This window comes from Natrix helvetica, assembly GCF_964273705.1.
Source record: "Natrix helvetica genome assembly, chromosome: 5".
In the NCBI taxonomy this organism is placed as follows: Eukaryota; Metazoa; Chordata; class Lepidosauria; order Squamata; family Natricidae; genus Natrix; species Natrix helvetica.
This window is the reverse complement of record NC_138551.1, coordinates 96,476,651-96,499,405: the sequence shown is the minus strand read 5'-3', so window position 1 is coordinate 96,499,405 and position 22,755 is coordinate 96,476,651. Positions and strand designations below refer to the sequence as shown.

Here is a 22,755-nt window from a genome sequence, read left to right as displayed (position 1 = left end):
GAAAGGTAGCAGGGCAGGGGCTCCGGTAGCTGAGCGGAGCCTTCCAGCGACTTCCACCCAGCAGCATCCCCGAGCCGCGCCGCCCCGTCCCAAGCCCGGCCGCGGGAGAGGGGGGGGGGAAGAGAGAGGGGGCGTGGCTGGCGTGGCCCAGCAAAAGAGAGAAGCGCGGAGAAAGAGCCGGGGCCCCGCACCGCCGTCCAACAGCAGATTGCAAGAGAGCCAATGCCGAGGCGGCACCGGTGGCACCAAAGCCCCGGCAGCCAATCGACGGCCTCTGCCTCCCTCCTCCGCCCCCGCTGCGGCGTCACCGGCAAACCCCCCTCACCCGGCACGCGCGGCTTCCACTCCGGCCGCCCCTTCTTGCTGTTTGCTTGCCAAGGTCGCGCGGGAGAGGCAGCCAAGCCAGCGGGTTACTGTAGGTCGTGGGGCCGGCCGCTTAAATTCCTTGGAGACGAGGCTGCGAAGCGCAGGCTGCAACACCAAGCATCCCTCAAGGGAAGGACCCAGAAGGCTGCGGGGAGGAAGCCGGTGAGAAAAAAAAGGGGAGAAAAAAAAGCCGCGTCTCTCTCTCTCTCTCTCGCTGCTGTTCCGGCCGAAGGAGCTCCAGCCGTTGCCGACCGAGGGGGAACCTTTCGATGCCTTCGCAGTTTTTGCAAGAGGAGGTAAGCCGGTAAGGGAGCCTCCCCTTCTCTCTCCGCCGCCCGTCCCCGGCGGAGAGGAGCGGACTGCGCAGCAGAATATCCTCGTTGCAGTCCTGGAGCCTTCCAGAAACAACGCGGCCCCGACGCCCGGGGGGTGGATGGCGGCGGGCTCCATTTCACACCCCCGGGAAGGATGCTCCTTCGCAATGGCCGGGGGGGAAAAAAGGCCCCCGGGCTCTCCTGGGAGCCGCAGAGCGGGGAGGAGGAGGCTCCGGAGCCGCAGAGCGGGGAGGCAGCTCTCCCCCCCCTCCCCTTCTCCGAGGCCGATGTGACGCTATTTCATTTTAATTTAATTTATTTTGTCAAGAGAACAGGTGTAAGTAGAGACAGGATGATGAATACGGGAAAGGGATTACGAATCAGTGGGGAGGGTAGGACAGGGACGGTAGGCACGTTGGTGCGCTTATGCACGCCCCTTATTATGCAGCATTATTATAATTACCTGTTTTATTCATTAAACATGAAACTCAGTCAACTGAACATTTAATAATGTGTCACAGATACCATTTACTGGTGCTAATGGTTGATATGGGTTTCTGCCGGCATCCTCGGTATCAACCAAGTATTATTATTATTATGACTGGCTGGCTGGAGGGTTGGGGGGGGGGGGTTAGGCCAGCCAGTGATTTGCTTTTTTGGGGGGTGGAAGCTGCAAGGGAGGTGGGGAGGGAGCTGCCAAGAGCCACCTTGGAGGGAAGGATGCTCTCTGCGTCGGCCTTTCCGCATCACTGTAGCATTTTACCTAGGGGTTTGGGCAACCGGTTACTCTCCCTGTTTTCCCCCCACTTATGCCCTGAACAGGTTGCAAAAAAATAAATCTCAGGGAAAAAGAAAAAGAGGGAGTAGCAACCTTGAATGTCTGCATTTCTGAAATGGCACAGCTGGGAAGCACTCTGAGGGAGCCAGCCCCACACTAATGTGAGGATGGCAGAGAAAATTCCACATCTGCAACATTAGCAAGAAGATTTGCATTGTGCCATGGCTTTTAGAGCTAAGATTTTTTTTAAAAAAAACTATTAAATTAGACTAGAGTCCTATAATTAAAATAAGACCTCTGATCATTTAAATCTAAGGCAGTGGTTCCCAACCTTTTTTTGGCCATGGCCCACCTAAGCATCTCTAAAATCATGATGGCTCCCCCCCCCCATATAATTCTTACTTTACTCAAAAAGGGAGCTCTACTCATGCGAAGGAAGCCTAAAAGGCCATTAACTTGGTTTAAACAAGGTTCAAATTGCCCCCGTTAAAAAGCAAATTGCCCTCCTGTGGGACGTGGGGCCCACGTTGGGAACCGTTGATCTAGGGCGAGCTTGAGAAGCCACATTCTTCCTTAATGACATTCCTGTGCCAAAGAGAAGCAGGCAAGAATAAAATGGTGCCAATTTTGGCAACGGTACCAACCGGCAACTATCTACCCTGCACTGAAAACAGCCGACTAACCTTTTTCTCTGTGGCTTTGGCCTAGCTCTGCTACATTTCCTGAGAAGGGAAAGCAGCCGATTCACCTGCTAGGGCTGGAGACTGTTTTCTCACTTCAATTGGGCCATGCCCAGCACTGGCACCAGCTTTCCTGAGCTGAAGGAGGCCTGGGGGCAAAAAAGGAACCAGTCTAAATTTTTGAACTACAGTACCCTGTAGTTACAAAGCATTACTCATCTTTTCTGAATAACAGCCCTTTGCTATCTGCTAAAAATGAACTCGGTTTCTAAAAGCACTGGGCATAATATAGTGTATTGGTTTTATATTTTTGATATGGTTAAATGACTAAATCAATATTTTCTCTAAAGATTCAGTTACAATACAATAATCTCTCCCCCCTTCCCCCCTCTCTCTTATCTATCCCCCCCCCAAGTAAGACCTATTGAATTCCATGGGGCTTCCTTCCAGATCTGGGGTCTCCAAACTTGGCAACTTTAAGACTCATGGACTTCAACTCCCAGAATTCCTCAGCCGGTCATGCTGACTGGAGAACTCTGGGAATTGTAGTCCACAAGTCTTACAGTTGCCAAATTTGGAGACCCCTGCTCCAGATAAATGTGTAGAGCACTCTTTCAGACTGGCAATTTTAAGATGTGTGGACCTCATTTCCCAGCCTGCTGATTGAGGAATTGTGGGAGTTGAAGTCCCTACATCTTAAAGTTGCCAAGTTTGAAAAGCACTTGTAGTCCTGATTGATTCAAATTTAATTTCCCTTTACATGCACTATCTTACATTTTCTCCAGTGTTGTTAAAACAAACTCAGCCTAAATACAAACCTTTCTAGTTTTCCACTTGCAAAGAACTCTGATTCTTGCTTTGAATGGAAATAGTTTTCACTATAATTTTAATTTAAAGGTGAGAGATTAATGCTTGCTTTCATCTTCCCAGCCAGCTTGGTGCAATCTAAACATCCCTTTTCTGCTTGATGGGACCCATAGTAATTTCTGCATCTCATCTCAATATCTAACAATAATGTGAGGAGAGAGATTCTTTTTCATATTCATTCATTCATTCAGTTTCCATAGCTGTTTCCATAGCCATTTCTCAATGACTGTAAGCGGTTATGGCAGCATTCTTCTAGGCTCAACTGTTCACAAGCAAATTAATTAATTAATTAATTTAAAAAAACAGTCTTCTCAGTGCTTTGGAGTGAGGTATAAGAATAAAAATAATAAGGAAGCACAGAACCCTCTATAATCAGGTGATAAAAGAGGAAATCTTGTGTTCAACACCTACTGACTTCATAGGCATATTTGTGGAGTCTGTCAGTGCTTTTTTTGACTTGGTGTTTATGGAAATTCTCAATCATCCAGGTCATGGTTGTCTGAAAGGTGCTTTTTCGAAAATGCAACTGGACTTGCATTCTACCGTCTAGTGCATATAATTAATTAATTAATTAATTAATTAATTATATAAATTTATATGTCGCCCATCTCACTGTAATGAATATATATATATATTCTGCTCTTGACGATATTCCTCTGGAAAATTGGGTATCTAGCAAACTATGTAAGTTATAATGCAAACAATGGCCTTTAGTTAAGTATTTAACAGATCAGACATTGCCCATCCTTGTCATGCTATAGAAGATGCAAGTATTTCATTGCTTTGGAGACAAGTGCCAACTTTTAAGAGTTTAAATCAAGAACCTAGAAAAAAGGAAGATGTTGTTGGGTTTTGGTCAACGAAGGACTTTGTGTGTAACTTTTGTTTGTTTTCTTTATTTGCCAGATTACTCCAGACTTTTCTACCATGCCTGCCTTTACTCACATTACCCAGAATGGCGTAGCTCATTCGGAAAAAGTCCACCCCACTTATGAGCAGATGGCGTCAGAAAGAGAGATGACAGATGACATTTTTGATGAGACTTATCGTGAGAAAGAGGGTCCTAAGCCTGCAAAAAGATACGTCTGGAGGAATATTATTCTCATGTCTCTTCTCCATCTAATTGCTCTGTATGCCATTTGGTTCATACCTTCTGCAAAGCTACTCACTTTGGCATGGGGTAAGCTAAAACTACCCTCATTTACCTTGGAAGAGTCATAAAATCATAGGATCTAAGGAAGCTTGGAAGTCTTCTAGTCCACCCCCCACCCAAGTTAGGAGTTTGTATACTGGACAAATAGTTGTCTAAAATGGTTATCTGGGTCAACTTATTGTCCTTGGTACATAGTTCTGCTGTTTTCAGTTAGTTACTTTCCTGTCTTCTGATCTCTGAACATCTCCCCAATACCCAGAAGGAGGGTCACAGCCATCTGACTTTAGAAACAGGCTGTTCTCGGCAGCCATATGAATGTCCTTGAGTTCAAAAACATATCCAACTTTGTAAGAAGTATTCAGTGCTTTAGAAGGGCATTGGATTTTGATATGTACAAGAGAACTAGGCCTACTATGTAAATAATGGGACCTTGAATAATGCCTGCTGATCAATATGGACCATAGCATAGACTACAAAGGTGGTATTCAGCCGGTTTGGTAGTAAAAATCGCGGGTGGGCCCGCCCCCCAGCTCTATGCCGTCCTATTTAGGCACGTTTTCAAGCCAAAGCGCATGCACGGAATGCCAAGTGTATGTCAGCATTCCAAATAGCATCCAAAAGTAAATCAAAGTCCAAAGGCAAAGTATTGAAAAGATGGTTGCGGGCCTGACAGGGCTCTTGTGAGCGAATCGAGTGAGTGCACGCTCACATTTATGAACCGGTAGGGAAAGTAAGTAAATACCACCCCTGATAGACTACTTTTCTCCATACTTGGATATAATGTTATCAACATGTGGAGGGTCATAAGCATAGTCAACAACCAAGCAGACATTCCAGTGATTTGATTCATATCTCCTTCAGGATTCACTGTGAGAAATCAGGCACATCAGAATAGAATACTCAGGGATAATTCTGGGAAGTATCCAGCCATCCTTCCTAGGATAGAGAAGGTAGTTAAATGATTCACGAAATACTGTTTCCCAGCTGATAAACCATTCCTAAGTTCTTCAGATGGTGGTTGTAGACTGAAATAGAGGCTTATTATGTTTGTGATTTGCCTTTTAAAAAATCATTTTTGAAGACCTGCTCCCTAAAATGTCTCAGTGGAGAAGTGCTTCGTCCAGGTTTTATAAAGTTGGTTGAGCGAAAGTGTAAGAAGACAGAAAAGACTTTGCTTTTCCGTGATGTTGTTCTGCTCCACTCAGAGCAGAGGTGGGTTCCTACCAGTTCGGCCGAGTAGGTAATAACTTGGCCGAACTGGTTCTATCCTCGGGCCACCATCTTGATTTTCTGTTCTGCACATTTTCATTGAAAAAAAATGTAATTTCCCCCCCTTTTTAGTGTTGTGCGCATGCACAGATCTTTTTAGGGGCAAATGCACATGCACACAGAGCAAAAATTTTTGGCCACCGGCCGAGCCAGTAGTAATGCTGGCAGGAACCCACCCCTGACTCAGAGCTTTCTACTCCATGTTTTCAGAGGGCAGTTTTTAAATGACCTGATGATGTGTGGAGGTTGTCTAAAAATGCAAGCATGGTATTTCTCACTGGTGAGATGTGCAGTCTCCCAAGAGTCTGGCATGTAGGTGGCTTGCAAATATTTGTATAAATAAATAAATACATAACTACAAAGGAAGATGGTTATCATATATGCATTTTTCATTTTGTATCTAGCAGTTTAATTTGTCATATAATCAATAGACAAACAGTAAATATAACTAGTTAATTTATTCACATTTTAAAAAGGGTAGCTAAGAGGGAATGTGTTGGCTTTGTCTAAAAGCAGAAGCAGGGTGGGGTGGGGTATAAGGGAATGTCCTGATGAAAGCCAATCCAGATGGAAGAGGTAAAACCCACTTGAAATGGAGTTGAAGAAAAACTTCAAGGGCTTTTTGAGTCCCCCCCCCCACCCTCATTTTCATTTTGTCCCCTGAAGATCAAAGTACAGGGAGAGTGACGGGGGGTGCATCAGATAGGAGTGAATGGCACATGAACCTGCTAAGGAAATTCCATCGAGTTAAGTGTTTGAACAATTGCACAAAAGCCAGTTCAAACTGAGAAATGGATTTACTTGAGAAGTAGAAATTAAAACAGTCATAATGGCATAGAGTATCTTAATTACAACCTTCTTTGACTCCATGTAGCATTCTAAATACAGGGCTAGATAGAAAACCACATCCCAGCCTATCTGTTTTCACCTTTATAATTTTTTTTATCACTGGCAAGAACAATTGAACGTTCAGTTACGGCTGGTTCTTTTTTTTTCTTTGGCTGCTCTAAATCTGAGCTTTTTTTTTGACATGCATTAAAAAAAGCCAGCAGAGACCCATAGTTATAACCATGGAAAATGACCCCGTGCTTTGAATGTTTTAAACCTGAACATTTCTGATCAAGAGGCAATCCAGATGGCCAGCAGCTTGGCAATCTTATTCTTGATTTGCTTCGGAGAGGCACATGGATCAGGAATCATCCTTGAGAAGTCAAAAGAAAAAAAGCGGCCAAAGCTGGCATTTTCCATTACTTGGCAAAAGTAAAGATTAAGAGAAGAAAAACTACGTTGAAGAAATTGAACAAGAGAAGTGGAAGGAACTTAGGAGAAGCTGAAAGAGGAAGAGGCTGCATTTGGGGGTGGCTTGACAAGGAATGTGGTGGCTCAGTGGCTAAGACACTGAGCTTGTCGATCAGAAAGGTCGACACTTCAGTGGTTCGAAACCCTAGCACTGCGTAACAGAGTGAGCTCCCATTACTTGTCCTAGCTTCTGCCAACCTAGCAGTTCGAAAACACATAAAACAATGCAAGTAAAAAAAATAGGGACCACCTTTGGGGGAAGGTAACAGTGCTCCGTGGGCCTTCGGTGTTTAGTCTTGCCGGCCACATGACCACGGAGATGTCTTCGGACAGTGCTGGCTCTTCGGCTTTGAAACGGAGATGAGCACCGCCCCTTAGAGTCGGGAATGACTAGCACATATGTGCAAGGGGAACCTTTACTTTTACCTGACAAGGAATAGGGAAGAATGGGGAGGAATGGCGAATTAGATAAATCACCTGGCAGAAAAAGAAGGCAACAGCAGAGCAGGAGTGGAATGCAGAGATTGGCAGGCATTGCAAGGACAGGGAGGGGACAAAGCATGCTATGGAATAGGAAGGCAGACACATTGAGAGGAGAAAGGATGGATTGGAGGGAGTGGCCCTTGTCGGCTGGAGGAAGAGGGAGATCTTCAGCAAAAGTTCTACCTGTGTATCTTTGTTTTAGTTTTTAGACCTCAACTCAAGTTTTCCAAACGGTCTTTTGCCTGTGCCCTGTGCAAACATAGCATCTATAGACTTCTCCTGAGACTTATATACTGTTGTGGCCCGCCAGTGGAGCTGGCAGCAGATTCAGACAGTGAGGAGGCTGGGGAGGAACATGGGCCAGTCCTGGAGTCTGGGGAAGGCTCTGATGAGGGCTCTGTGTCAGAGGCAGAGGGGGGGCCAGAACCGTATGCCAGTCATCAGCTGCCTTCAGAGGCAGACATCAGTGAGACAGACTAACAGCTGGAGTCTGTTCCCAGTGTGCGCATGTACAGAGTTGCCAGACAAAGGGAAGTTAAAGAACAGGGGTCGACTTGGGAGTAAGGCCACAGGTGGACGATGAATGGCCCCTCCCAGAGGAAATAAAAGAGGAGGGAAAGGGGAGTGGAGTTTGCAGGAGACAATTGGTTCGTTTCATTGGTTCGTGACTCTCCGAGACTCCTTGCCAAGGTTTGCAGATATCGGCCTAGCAGCTCTCCAAGCCAGATAAGGTCTGTGACTGTAAATCCTCCCTTGAAAGACTTTGCTGGATATGAATGAGCAGAATTCACAGTCAATTAATAAAATTTTTGCCGGGACAAGGAGTTTGCTTCATGCCCTCGGGAAGCCTCGGTCAGAACATATACATTGCTAAAATATTTATGCTTTCTCCCCCAGTCGTCCCTAAAATACTGTGGCTTATCCTCTGCTCCATTCTTTCCGATGACTTTATCTGGCTTTGATACTGCAATTACCATATTTCATGGTAAAAAATAAAAGGACAAACCTGACAAAGGGGCAAAACTGAAAGAGGTTTATAAGGATTAAAAAAAGTGTGTTTATAACCGTCCCTACAATTCAAGAGCAAACTATAAAAGACAGTTATTTGAAATAAAGGGCTGCCCTTTATAATAAAAGATGAATAGTCACTGGAGCTAGTACTCACAATTGAGCATCCGTTATCTCTTCTACCACTGCAATAGCTGACCATTTCACCACACTGTACTTGATGCGAAGTACAGTTTGACTATATGAAAACATACCACAAGATCTGAAGAATATTTGAAAATCCAGTACAGATTGCTGGGAGGGAATTATGGCCAATATGATGAGAATGGAGGCAACCATTTTCTACTGAAAGGTTGACTTCTAAGATCTAGGCAAGATTTGGGAATAATAGCCCAACCAAATGTTCCTCTTTTTATTTCCTATTTATTTATGTAGCATTGTTTTTTCTCTCTCTAATGGAAGCAGAAGTTGAGTTCTTACAAACGTCTATTGAAATGAACTTGATGCCATTTCCAAGTCATTTCCCCGAAAGTTGTGAGAGTGACATCTGCTTCATGTTCAGAGTGCCATATTATGTAGATTGTCTCATTAAATGTTTCTTCTGGGAAGATAAAAGATATCCCAGTTGTCTTATTAAATGTTTCTTCTGGGAAGATAAAAAGATATCCCAGTGGTATAATTTCAATTTATCAGGAATGAATCTGAGAACACTCTAGGAAACTAGCTGTATGTAATCATTGCTGGAAATAATGGCAAGTGCAATGTGTTTTTCTGGAAGAGCTTTGAAAAGCAATCAGAAATGACTATCATCAATTTCAGGTGTGTCTCCGTATTACTCACATCCATATGCAGTCCGCCTCTGTCTTTGAGAATAGTAAAGTAATTAATATATTCAGGGAATCTTTTTTTTGAAATGGGAAATCTGGCCACCTAACTATTTTGCTTTTGAGTAGCTCTCATCTACTTATTAGGGATTTTCTTGACAATGATCTTAAAGAGCCAACGGGGGCTTGAAGATAGCCTAAATTTCTACACTTTCTCTCAGCCCCAGAGTCATAAATGGCCCCTTTGTTACAGTGATTTCAGCACTATGACTTGACAAATATTCCAAAATTTATAATGTTATGTGAATTTTTAAATTATAATCCACCATATGATATGTAAAACCATCTGATTCTCTAGTCCACAATGAAGGCTTTTAAACAGCCATAGATAGTTGTATGTTGTTGACCATATCACCATCTTCGTTTTGTTCTTTTTCTTGTTCTTTAGTTTTTAATTATTCACGTTATATATTATTGGTTTTATACTGTGTCAGTCAAGGCCTAATAAAGTTAGTAAATGAAATTAAAAATGTTTTATTTTGACACTCGTTCATGGTTTATTTTCCTTAGATTGCTTTTTCTTATGTTTTTATTTTACTACTTTGGTTATCATTTTTTTTATCATTTAAAATACTGAAAATCATTTTGAATGTCTGTTTTCCTGACCAAAAAAGGAATATGCATTTTCTTATAAATAAAACGGGCAATGTGCTTTGTGCTGCCTGTTGAATGAACTGGACAATTATCTTAGCTAAACAAAGTTTATAAATCACTAGCTTTAGAATTTTTCCTCCCTAGGATTTGCAGAATGAGAACATAAAATCATAAGGTTGGAGGAGACCTTGGAGATCTTCTAGCCCAATCCCCTGCTCAAGGCAGGAGACCTTAAATCATCCTGGTAAAATGGTTGTCCAGTCTATTTTTGAAAACCTCCAGTGATGGACTACCCATAACTCTAAGAGCCGAACTGTCCCATTGATTCATTGTTCTTAGAATCAGAAAATTTCTTCTAAGTTGGATCTCTCTTCAACAAGTTTCCATCCATTACTTTTTGTCCTGCCCTCTGCTGTTTCGGAGTATAAATCAATCCCTTCTCTGTGACAGCCCATCAAGTACTGGAAGACAGTTATCATCCCCCCTAATCTTTCTCTTTAATAAACTATTCTTACCTGCCTCAACTGTTCAACCGTGATTTAGCCTCCAGATCCTTTATCGTTTTCGTTGCTCTTCTCTGCACACTTTCTAGGATTTCAACATCTTTTTCTGTCATGGTGACTAGAAGTGGATGCAGTATTTCAAATGTGGCCTCACTAGTGCAGTATAAAATGGTACCATCATTTCTCGTGATCTTGACGCTATCCTTCTGTTGATGCCAGTAGGACATTTAGATCTTTCTTACAGTTACTACTATTGAGCCTGGTACCACCTATTCTATACCAATACATTTGGTTTTTCAAGCTTAAGTGCATGGTTTTCAATTGTCTCACCATTGAACTGCGTCTTATTAAACCAGTTTGTTTTATTTGTATGGATATGGGTCAGTGGCTAAGACACTGAGCTTGTAGATCAGAAAGGTCGGCAGTTTGGCAGTTTAAATCCCTACTGCTGCGTAATGCAGTGAGCTCCCGTAACTTGTCCCAGCTTCTGCCAACCTAGTAATTTGAAAGCATGTAAAAATACAAGTAGAAAAATAGGGACCTTTGGTGGGAAGGTAACTGTTCGGTGCGCCTTTGGTGTTTAGTCATGCCAGTCAAATGACCATGGAGATATCTTCGGACAGCGCTGGCTCTTTGGCTTTGAAACAGAGTTGAAAACCGCCCCCTAGAGTTGGGAACGACTAGGACATATGTGTGAGTGGAACATTTACCTTTTTTATTCTGAGAACTGCTGATGATTCCTTCTTTTCCAGATTTATTTGTTCTACACAACTGTTTTTTGTGGGATAGGTTTGAATGAAGTGTTGCAAAAACTTACCAATAATAGGGGTTTTCAGTTTGTTGTTTGGCAACAGGAAGCTTTGGAAATATTTTGCTTTTAAAACCCCACATTATTTAATTCAGCATTTAATTAGAAAGATAGCTAATTAAGCATTTATTTTTAAATTAATTAATTTGCATGTTTCAATATTTACTGAATGAATCCTGTGAGGCTGGAAAAATTTGTAACCTTGGGAAGTTGTGCAGGAAAGGAACACTGGAGTTGTTGCCGATTATAATATTGCCTGATTCTCTTTTTTTTCCTTGGCAAAATCTTTTTGCTTATTTTCAATCCAGTGGGATTAATGTAATGTTCAGGCTCATAAAAAATAGTTGCAGCTGAAATCCAGTGCTCAGACTTGGCATGTCCATTTGCTCAAAGGTTCCCCAAAGTAGTAATGTCAAATGAAGGCTTTCTTGATTGACATCTGCCCCTTGTTTGGGTAGCAAGATGGGGATTATCTAGAATTCTATTCCCAGTGTTTCCTATTTATGAATCACTAGCCGATAACCCGGCGTTGCCTGGGTATTTATTTATAGGAGGAAAATTGTCCGAACCAAACGTAATTTCTAATGTTTGATTTTCCCCTTTACCAGATGGAGCCCCTTGTGGAGAACTGTGAAGCCATTACCATGGCAACTCCACTGCGACAGTACAGTAGAAGCCATTTTAAGGCACAACAGAATGTATCTTAGCAGAACACATACCCCAAGGGGTATTAGGGGTGTCTTACCCCGCAGTATTTTTTTTCCCAGAGAATAAGTCATCCGTGTACCAAGTTTGGTTGACATTGCTGGAGGCATTCCAGAGTTATTCTGGAACACACACACATGAAGAAGAAAGATAAGCACTCAGTTTCTTTAGAATGTTCAAAGACCACTTACACAAGCCTTGAAAGGTGCTCCCCTCTTTCCAAGTGATTATGAGTAGAGGAGAACTGTGATGTGTGAAAGAAGACTTTGTCCCAGTCCCTCAACTCCCTCAAGGTAGTTGAGATAAGGTGGCATCAATTTAAGTTTGAAGTATTCATTTGAAAGAAAGGCATCTTAGTTTTTGCAGGTTTACTCCAAATGTTTTCAGCCCAAACGTAGTGAGTAAAGAGATGCAGTTAAAATTATCAGGATCCAGATGCTTCTACCTCTCTTTCTGCTGAGTTGAGTAGATAGATAGCCTTGTGAGTCACAAACAAACAAACAAAACCCCAAAAGCCACCTGACTGGATTGAAGTTATTTATGCAAGAGTAAAATCTGAACCCCCTTAAAGAATTACTAGGCATGAAGTTTTGTAATTTTGTCTTTGGCAGGAGTACTTACTTTGCATGAATTAGCATATGATAATATAATGAAAAGTGGTTTGGAATGGGATAATTAATCACTTGTGATATCAAAGCAACACTCATGATAGCTCATGATAGCCATAGAGTTCAGACTCTTAGAGTTCCATAGGCAATGGACTTATTTTGGAACATCTGTGATAGAAGACATCGAATTCCTACACAAGGAATATGAAATATAAAAATCTTATATGATTTTGTAGTGATAGTGACTCCAGAAAGAACGTAGAGAACTGTGCACTAGAGGGGATAGTTTCCAAGTTGCCTTGTTAGTTAGCTGAACAGAAATCTTTCTTCCATCTGAAGTATATCTTTTTTAAATCTTGAAGGTTTTTTTAATTGGGTCTCTGGGGTGATGAAAGCTATACCTGAGTTTTACTATCAGTTATATCAGGGGTGAAATCAACTTACCTTTGCTACTGGTTCGCAAATGTGAGCTTGCTTCCCTTGCACGCGCCACCTCCACGCATATGCAGGACCTTCCACGCATGCGCTGGGCATAAAAAACAGGATGTGATGACATCCAGGTGGATGGACGGAGTCTCCCACCACCACCACTACCGGTTCGCCCGAACCAGATAGAACCGGCTGAATTGCACCACTGGGTTATATCCTTTTGACAGTTCCCCCCCCTCTTTATCTTCTACAGCTGTTTTGTGCTTCCTCTTGGGTGGTCTTGGAGTTACAGCTGGAGCACATCGGCTTTGGAGTCACCGGTCTTACAAAGCCACTGTACCTCTTCGAATATTCTTGGCCATAGTCAACTCCATGGCTTTTCAGGTAAGAAGCATGGCCCTGGAATTCCATGTAGAACTTGGCATCTCATGCAGAATATGAAAACTTCCTCCTGTATTGTTATAAACAAGTTTCCAGTTTGCATTTTGTTTTGCTCACTCAGTTTTTAATTAATTTAGGCTTAGAGCTAGCTATAAACTAGCACTTACATTCCATCAAAATTCATGCCAATCTTCAAAACATTTTGACTGAGTGTGTGAACATGGCTACTGAAGACTACCAGCCACTGCTGTCTCAAATGTCACCAACTCTCAGGTAGCCAACATCATTCTGCGACTTGGTCAAATGGAAATTATTATTTATTGATTTCTATGTCGCCCATCTCACTATATAGCGGCTCTGGGCAGCTTCCAATACAACAAAAGTTCAAAAAACAATTAAAATAGAATAAAAAGTTAAAAATTAAAATGAGACTTTTTGCTTACCCTAGTGCAGGGGTGTCAAACTCAAAGCCTGAGGGCCGTATGCGGCCCACGGAGTGCTTAGATCTGGCCCGCTGGACCGCCATGAAAACAGCAAAGGACTGGCCTGCGGTGGCTCTGACAGTGAAAATGGAGCTTGCGTGGGCTGCAGGCAGAAAGTTGCAAGAGGCAATCGCAGCCGAAAATGGAGCTCGGGAGCCTGTTTTCGCTGGCAAAGTGCTCAGGCCACCAAGGCGCCCCTGACACGAGTGACATGGAGCAAGCCACACCCACCTTGACCCTCCAAAAGTCAAAGACAACCCTGATGCGGGCTGATGAGGTTGACAACCCTGCCCTAGAGTAAAGAATTAATAAAAGTATTAATATTTTAAATTAATATTAATATTTTATAATATACTAATATATATTAGTATAAAACATAGTACCATATTTTTGGAGTATAAGACGCACCTTTTTCCCTAAAAAAAGAGGCTGAAAATCTGGGTGCATCTTATGCACTGAATACAGCATTTTTTGCCTCCTGAAACCGCACCACCTTCACTAAAATGGCCATGCAGAGCCTTTAGGAGCGTTGCAGAGAGCTCATGGGGGCTGGGGAAGGCAGAAATGAGTGAAAAACAGGCTGTTTTTTGCTTGTTTTTGCCACCCCTACCCCCAAGAAGCATTCTACAAGCCTCCTAAAGGCTACGTATGCCCTTTTTTTGGGGGGAATGACCCATTTTCACGAAAAGTGGGCTATTTTTGGGAGGTCTGCAGAGTGCAAAAACTTTTTTAAAAAATTTCCTCTTCAAAATCTTGGTGCGACTTATACTCCGAAAAATACGGTATACAAATACTATTATTTTAATTAATAATCATATTATTAATATTTTCCCACTTCCCAATTCTCTAGGGATAGGCAGGGAGTAAATCTTGAGACCGTTCCACTTTTAAACCTTGTTCAAATTATTTTCCTCCTGCTTCGTCTAGAATGATATTTATGAGTGGTCCAGAGACCACCGTGTGCACCACAAATTCTCCGAGACGGATGCAGATCCCCACAATGCAAGGAGGGGCTTTTTCTTTGCTCATATTGGCTGGTTGTTGGTCCGCAAACACCCAGATGTCATCGAAAAAGGACGGAAGCTGGACTTGTCTGACCTGAAAGCTGACAAGGTTGTGATGTTCCAGAGGAGGTGAGCAAGGGGTTATTGAAGGCAGAGAAAATGAAAAGGATGTTGGCAGGGACTGAATTATAATGTCAACTGAATTCTTTTTCCATCATCTGTTGCAATTTGTCTGCTGTTGAACTGGTAATTGAGCACAAATCTTTATTGCTTGGCTAGAGACTAAAATGCCTCAGCTATTATAATTCTGCTATTGAATTATTATTTTTATTTGCTGCATATTATGATCCATTTCCTACAGTTTATCAGTAAATACATCAAGTGTCAACGCCTAAAGCGTTTCCATGACTACTATCAACTTGAGAAGGGGGGGAGGGAATGCTATGCATACTTTGGCCAGAGTAAAAGTCTCATATTTCTGTAATGGGATGTGAATGCGCATGGCCAGAACCCTGCCATAACGTCCTGTTGGAGAATGTGATTGATGACCTCAGCCAGAAGGGACCAAGGGGGTAAAGTTCAGACGCCATTAAGTGGGATTTAGTTTCGGCTACACAGAAGTCCGTGCCAAGATGTTAGTCCTAATAAATGAATGGGTTTTTTTTGGAACTTTGTCTCAGGGCTCGTAAATTAATTAGGCCAATTCTTGGAAACTTCACATCAAGATCATTTATCAGTTTAGAAAGCGATCAACCAAAATCCAACCTATAATTTCCAGAAGGTTCAACAATGATCACAACAGCGTTCAACTCCGTGAATCAAAAGACAGCGTTTCAGATTTTTTTACAGTCATAATTTTAAACTTGAACATTGACTGCTTTTGAATGAAACTCATCAGTTTCGAAGAGGAAAGCGGTGTTACTGCATGGTAGCAAAAATAAAAAATAAAAAAATCAGAGACCAGGTAGCATGAAAGTTCATGCCTTTTAATAAAATTTGTCAAATGGAAAAGGTGCTACTAGATCCGTGATGGCTCACGCATAGCCCTCTCTGTGGGCATGCAAGCCGTTGCCAGCTGCTCTTCTGGTTTCTGGTGCATGGTTTTCAACTGGTGTTCGCAGGTGCTGGAGTGCTGGAAAATGGCCTGGACATGCGCCAAAAAATGGCCAATAAACCGGGCTGTTTTCAGGCCATTTTTTGCTGGGAAAATGGCCCGAAAACCAGCCTAAAAATGGCCCGAAAACGCCCCCCAAAATGGCCAAAAAACAGGCACATGTGCGCTAGCCAGCTGGTCTTCAGGTTTCTGGTGCTCTGATGCGTGCACATGCACATGCGTTCCGGTTTGGGCATTTGGTGCCGAAAAGGTTCGCCATCACTAGTATTAGATGCTGTTTTTTTGCCATCCAGAGCAGTATCACAAATAGTTTAACTGAAAATGTAGAAATCAAGAGTGACTGCTATGATTTCCATGCTGCTTCATAGCTTGGTATATTAATGCATCATTTTTCCTTCTCAGGCATTACAAGACCTCAGTGGCGATCATGTGTTTCGCGCTTCCTTCCTTTGTTCCTTGGTATTTTTGGGGAGAAACCTTTCTCATCAGCTTCCTGTTGACTGTTCTCCGCTACACGTCAACCCTCAATGCCAGTTGGTTGGTGAACAGCGTGGCACACATGTATGGCAATCGGCCATACGATCGGCACATCAACCCCAGGGAAAATCACTTCGTGGTCTTTGGAGCTTTGGGTATGTAAAGACACCTGCCAGGCGCCATGAGTTGCGGGTAGATTGTGTGCTTCAGCTCTGCTTTTCATTCATTCTCCATCAGGTACCTAATGAAGTTCCAAGCCATTCTAGAAGTGACCCACTCACTAGCCTGAGCTGTGGGAGCTGCAGACAAGTTTTCAGTGGCAGTCTGTGAGCTCCAGTCCTCAGTGGGGTTGGGCTGAATTGGGACAGAAGGCACTTGTACCCCTTCAGACCAATCAAACACCTCCGGTTGTGGAGGTGCAGTGAATTCAGGGGCAGGTGCTGTCCATCCACCCTGGAATTCCTCCTTAGTAACTGCCTTCTCAGCTGCAGCCTGCTCTTCTTTTTCAATTTCTTCAGGATCTCGGTAGAAATAGAGAGCAGGCATAACTTCCCGTGGATGCTCACGGGAAATGGCGCCACACATTCGTAGGACTTCTGGAGCCAACACCCACCACATCAGACCAATTGAATTCCCTTGTTGTTGCAGGGAATAGCAATATCCACATAACATAGGGGAGAATCTGTATTGCACAAAGCAAAGGTGGGAATATTTACATCAGATGCTTCAATACAGTGGCAGGTTTTTAAAATAACCCCCCCCCCCATTATGGGACAAGGGCTTTCCCTGCCACCTGCAGAGCCTTTTTCCAAAGGAACCAAGATAAAGATTATGCTAATTTTACATCTGGTTCACTAAACTGGTGGTTGCAAGGACTGGCAGGCCCACCCCGCCCCTCCCAAGAGTCTACGTGGCCCATTTTGGATGCAATCCAATCTCCCCCCCCCCCCTTTGGAAATACAGATCTGAATCCTGCCAGCGGATGATATAATGTTCAAGTCCTGTTTTAGTAGGAAGGATTGGAGATTATTGGAGAAGATGAGCTTGTTCTGCTTACAGCCTTTTCAAGTCCTTCCTGTTCAGCATTTCGCTTAGGCCAAGGGACTTCATATCCTTGCAATAGGCAGGTTGGCTTTTGTGGTGAAATGAGTGGCTTAAGCCGCTTAAGTCTGTTTCAGCAAGAAACAAGAAAAATGGGTCCAGTTCAGGGTGGGGTTGTTTTAAGAGCTAAAAGGAGAGCCTCAAAAAGCTTATCTAGCTTTAAGACACTGGTTTTGCCCCCCCCCCCCCAATACAATATTGGACAGAGATTTTTTTTTCCTCAATCGTTGGGAAGAACAGGGATGGTAACACAACAAGAGCTCTTCTCCTCCCTCTCCTCCCCTTTGAAAATTCCCTTCTGATGTGCTGCAATTGGCCTTCAAGCAGTCTTTAGTGTCACAACGATCCTTGGGTATTGTGAGATGTTTTTCAAATAAGGTAGACATAGCAATACCACTTAGACTTACATACTGCTTCACAATGCTTTACAGCCCCTCTCTAAGCAGTCTCTAAGCATATTGCCCCCAACAATCTGAGTCCTCATTTTACCCACCTCGGAAGGATGGAAGGCTGAGTCAACCTTGAACCTGGTGGGATTCGAACTGCCAAATTGCAGACAGCTGGCAGTCAGCAGAAGTAGCCTGCAGTACTGCACTCTAACCACTGCGCCACCGCAGCTCTTCAAGATATCTTCTTCAACTAAACCCATTGACTCCTGACTCATTAGTACTGACTCTGGGACTATAGAGTAGCTAGTTTCTCACTGGTGTTAACTCCTGAAATGTCCCTCTTCCTGGTTCTGTGGAATTGCAACCTCTTTTCTCGTATCAAGAGGCCATCACCATGACCACTATCATTCCATATCATGTCAGGCTCTTCGGAGTGGAGGTTTCACTGTTCCCTTGGCACAGTAAACAAAGCCTCTATTCTCACTGCAAAAATAATAATGCCTAGTCAAAAGGAAGGCTGGAAGGCTGAGTCAACCTTGAGCCATTGAGAATCAAACTGCCAAACTGCTGGTACTCAGCAGAAGTAGCCTGCAGTACCGCATTCCAACCACTGCGCCACCCCGACATAGCTCCTTTTTTCTCAGAGTCATCCTGGCCCAGCAACCATTGAGGGGAATTTGGTTGTAAAACATAGATTTCATATCAACATTTTGAAGTGAACATATAAATCTGGCAATGGAAATCTTGCTTTCAGTGAGGGCAGGACAAAAAGTAATGAGCGGGAAGTTGTTAAAGAGAGATCCAATCTAGAAATAAGGAGAAATTTTCTGACAGAACAATTAACCAGCTTGCCTCCTGGAGTTGTGGTTGCTGAATCACTGGAGTTTTCAAGAATAGACTGGACCAACCATTTGACCAGGATCATATAAGTTCTCCCGCCTTGAGCAGGGATGGACTATGCAACCTCTGAGTCCCTTCCAGCCCTAAGATTCTATGTTCTAATCATAATTCCAATAGTAAATCACCACCAGGGTGGGTTTGATTTAAATCACTAACAAAAAGGCTTGATTTAAATCAACTTGATTTAAATCATAGTTTTTAAAGAGCAACTGTCATCTCTGCCCCGCAGCGGCTCCTCCTCTGACCCGCCGTTGACTCACCAGCATCCCATTCACTTTAATGGGATGGCTGGTGATGCGGCAGTGACAACACAACAAGGTGAGGGACGTGGCAGGCAGCAGGTGAGTGGATGCCCACTAACAAGTGCTGCCATGATGGATCTGAAATGACAGGTGCTCTTTAATATTACATTTATAAGCTGCTTAGAAGATTTCACTTTCATTTTTACTGCTTTCCGTTCCTCCTCACACTTCGAGCCTGGTGGTACAGATGCATTTCTCTTCAAACAATCACACAATTTGTACTGTATACAGATTTGCAAAACAATGGGATAAAGGAATATTCCTGAACTTTGTTTTATGATTTATCTCATGGTTACTGTGAAATTGTGTGACTGCATCAATGTGGCCCATGTTCTCTCAGCTTGCAGAGCTTGGATTCATTGAATCAGTTTACAAAAAATGTAAATATTGCAGAATATACAGCCTCATGCTACACAACTAAGCTCCATTTCATGCTGAATAAACTAAATTATCAATGTATCTTAAATAGAAAACTACCTTTAGATAGATTTTTATTCTAAAAGCATTTTATTAAAATACATATGATAATTTTTTTTTTAATTTTAAAAATCTGATTTAAATTTTAAAAAATCGAACCTTTTTATTTATTTTAAAAAAATCCTGATCACCACTTAAAACTCACTGAAAAGGAATCGTGTTTAACCCAGTTAGTGCTGTAGTGGTATGGATAAAAAGATGAGCTGTTTAAATCTGTGTTGATGCTTAGTTAATTAAAGTTAGTTAAAGTTAATGGTGGCAGGAAGGCAACAATTGTTGCAACAGTAGAAGGGTATCACTGGTGCAAATCTCAGGAAGGCCTAAGATGGTGATAAGGAAATCAAAAAACTTTGCGCTCCCATCTCAACACTGCCCTTCTTGGTGGTGCTGCCTTGGGTTGGCTTCCTTCCGGGAAAACAAGACACATATTTCCTGAATGCAATACTCCCTCTCTGCTCAGAGGTGTAAGCTTTTCACATGAACCACCATCTTTCTTGCCCACCCAGGGTTTTTGGATGACTTGGTGCTGTGCAGGGGTGGGCTTCAAAATTTTCAGCAATGGGTTCTCTGCCTGTTGCTGGGTGGGTGTGGGTGTGGCCTAGTCGGCCTCCTGCACCACAGGGGGGAGGGAATTTTCACCTTCCCCAAGCTCTGGAGGGCAATAATTTCCTCCCCCAGGCTCTGGAGGTCTTTCGGGACACCCATTTTTCCCCCTCCCCAAGCCTCCGCGTGAACCTTGCACTTACCTTGCATCCAAAATGAGCTGCGTGGAGACTCCTGGGGTGGATGGGTGGGCGGAGCCAGCCAGAGGTGGGATTTGGAGGTTCACTGAATGTTAGCTATGCAGCCCCACCCCTTGTGCTGTGGTTGTTACCATCTTTTGTCTCTCTTCCCTTTAAAATGGTTTATGATGTTACCCCCTGGCTTTAGCAGCATTTTATAATGAAGAGGGACTAATAAATGTTGTGAATAAATGTAACATAAAGGACTACAATGCAGGAATCTGTAATATTGCCCAATTTCAGGTAAATGCATTTCCTATGTCACAAGAATGGGAACGCTGAGCAGAGATGGCTACTTCCCAAAGGCTACTTCTAGGGAAAAGAGGGGGAAATGGGCTTCGTTTCTTACAATTTTCTTCTTGTTTTGCTCTCTCTCTCTTTAGGGGAAGGCTTCCACAATTACCATCATACTTTCCCCTTCGATTACTCAACGAGTGAATATGGCTGGCGGTGGAATTTTACTACTAGTTTCATTGATCTTATGTGCTTTCTTGGCTTGGCCAGTAACTGCAAGAAAGTAGCCAAAGGGACCGTCTTGGCTCGAAAAATTCGGACTGGTGATGGAAGCCACAAGACTGGCTGAAAACTGGTTTCCCTGAACTTTCTTTTCTCCTTTCTCCAACAACCTAGTCATATATTTGATCTGTTTACTAGCTATTAGGACTGTGCAAAGCATGAAACCGGGGAGGGGGCTTCGCAAAGTGCATTGGCACAAGTGAAACATTAAAGCAGCTGTGTCCTCTGAAAGCCTAGATGTTTTGAAGGCTTTTTCCTGGTTCTCTGCTCAGGTGTGTGCATACACAGCTGCTTTGGCTTGGCTGATAGTCGAATGAGACGGGCTTTCTGTGCATACATTAGATGTGAATAGTCAGGGTTGCCCCTCAGAACAGCCAAACTAAGCTGTCTGGATATTGCAGCTGCTTCATGCTTTGAGAGTGGATAATTCACTCATTTTACAAAGCCCCCCTTTTCAAATGCTTTGCACAGCCTCATAACTTACCAAGCAATGTGTTCAGGATGCTTAAATGGGTGACTAATTCATTCCAGTATTGTCTTTTGAAACAATATATTCAAGGCATATGGCAAAACCTCCCCCCCCCCCCCCCCATCTTGGAGGCTGCTTTTCCATGTCCTTTTCCACTCCTCCTCTGCAAAAGTTTCTTTCTCTCTTCTCTGTTTTCTGTCTCTCTCCTTAGCAGCTGATAAAACATCCCAATCCATGTGTTCTTGGTTGGAAGAAGATTTTAGGAGGATTGAAAGGACAGACTGGTACCAAAGTAGAAACTTCCTTTCTTAGAATGAGTTAACAACTCAACGATTGGCTTATAAGTCATTTCCCTTCTCCTTATCTCTGGTGCTGTTGAAGCTCTCTTCTTTTTCTGGTAGGAAATTAGAAGTTGAACTTCTACGTAGCAATTCTGAAAAAAACTATTAGAAATTGAGAAAATGTGTATACTGAATGAGAAGGCAGAAGATAAGATCGTTTTACACGGGACATACAAACGTAATTTTACAGATCTGTCCCGTAGTAGTGGTTGATATTTTTAGTTGGTGCTAGGCAATTGGAGCTCCCTTCCTCCAGGTCCTCCTGTCATTGCTGCTTGTCCTTATCAAGACTTGTCTGCAGGATTCTGAGATGGCAAGATGGGGATGTCATGTAAGAATGCTGATCATTCTATAGCAGTGAAGTGCATCTTGTTAAGAACATGTTCAAAGATTTAAAAAAAATGTATGCACTAAAGGTTTTTTTTCCCGTAGCTGAAGCTTTTTTATGTGCAAAAGAATGACTTGTATGTTGCATGCCTGCTGATATATGTAGTAGTAGATCATTTCTGTTCTCAAGTGATTTAGTCAGTTTAGCATCAAGTGATTCAGCTAATTTATTTCTCAATTCCTGGACCATTTTCTGAACCAAATCTGCTGTAATTCTTTTCCCTCTAGGTAGCTCTAGCAATCCTCCACTCCCTTCCATTCTCACCACTTTTCTGGTTGTCATTATAATATTATAATCCAAAAAGGAAAGTGTCTTAAACAAGGGGAAAAGAAAAGGCAAGCTTTCCCTTTTCTTTCTCTTTTGTCTTCCTGTGCCTTTAATATTTTCATCTCTAATGGCACTCCATAGTTACAGTCAGCATCACAATCAATATCATCATAGTTACAATCAACATCACAGTCTGGCTCATATTACCATTATCTTTTGTTTTGTAAAATCCGCCAATTGTCTGCACTCGTTAATAATAAACAAAAAACATTCCCATTAAGGTCTGGTTCATTTGTCTAATTTAATTCCAATTTGTTCAAAAGAATTTTCACCAAAAAAAAAAGAATATCTTTCAAAATAAATGTCCCTTTTATCTGTTTTAAACTTTCTTACATTGACTCCTTATTAAGCTTTTTACCAAAATAAGTTCTTTAAAAAAATTCTTCTTCATTCCGTTGTAATGAGGATTCCTTTCTGAGGAGAAATTTCCTGACAGTGAGAACAATTAATCAGTGGAACAGCTTGCCTCCAGAAGTTGTGAATGCCCCAACACTGGAAGTCTTTAAGAAGATGTTGGATAGCTATTTATCTGAAACGGTATAGGGTTTCCTGCCTAG

General features: G+C 42.6%; 2 protein-coding genes across 2 annotated transcripts in view; one reads left to right on the top strand and one right to left on the bottom strand.

Moving 5' to 3' along the window:
• The window catches only part of PKD2L1 (polycystin 2 like 1, transient receptor potential cation channel), a 77,908-nt gene extending 75,663 nt beyond the window's left edge, over nucleotides 1-2,245 (bottom strand). Inside the window, exon 1 of the mRNA XM_081953761.1 lies at nucleotides 2,142-2,245. The gene's annotated coding sequence lies outside the window, so the exon portion shown is untranslated. The remainder of the gene's footprint in view (nucleotides 1-2,141) is intronic.
• On the top strand, nucleotides 198-22,418 carry SCD (stearoyl-CoA desaturase). The gene is made up of 6 exons (XM_081953783.1): nucleotides 198-662; nucleotides 3,912-4,185; nucleotides 13,002-13,132; nucleotides 14,539-14,744; nucleotides 16,132-16,361; nucleotides 20,541-22,418. Exons 1-6 carry the CDS (start codon nucleotides 636-638, stop codon nucleotides 20,738-20,740), a joined length of 1,068 nt encoding a protein of 355 aa, XP_081809909.1. The 5' UTR covers nucleotides 198-635; the 3' UTR covers nucleotides 20,741-22,418.
• Nucleotides 22,419-22,755: the final 337 nt, after the last annotated feature.

Bases quoted from the DNA above. Each gene is read 5' to 3' on its own strand.
- SCD (XM_081953783.1), top strand. From the start codon at position 636: ATGCCTTCGCAGTTTTTGCAAGAGGAG. The intron at 663-3,911 runs GTAAGCCGGTAA...TTTATTTGCCAG, and splicing joins CGCAGTTTTTGCAAGAGGAG to ATTACTCCAGACTTTTCTAC. The intron at 14,745-16,131 runs GTGAGCAAGGGG...TTTCCTTCTCAG, and splicing joins GTTGTGATGTTCCAGAGGAG to GCATTACAAGACCTCAGTGG.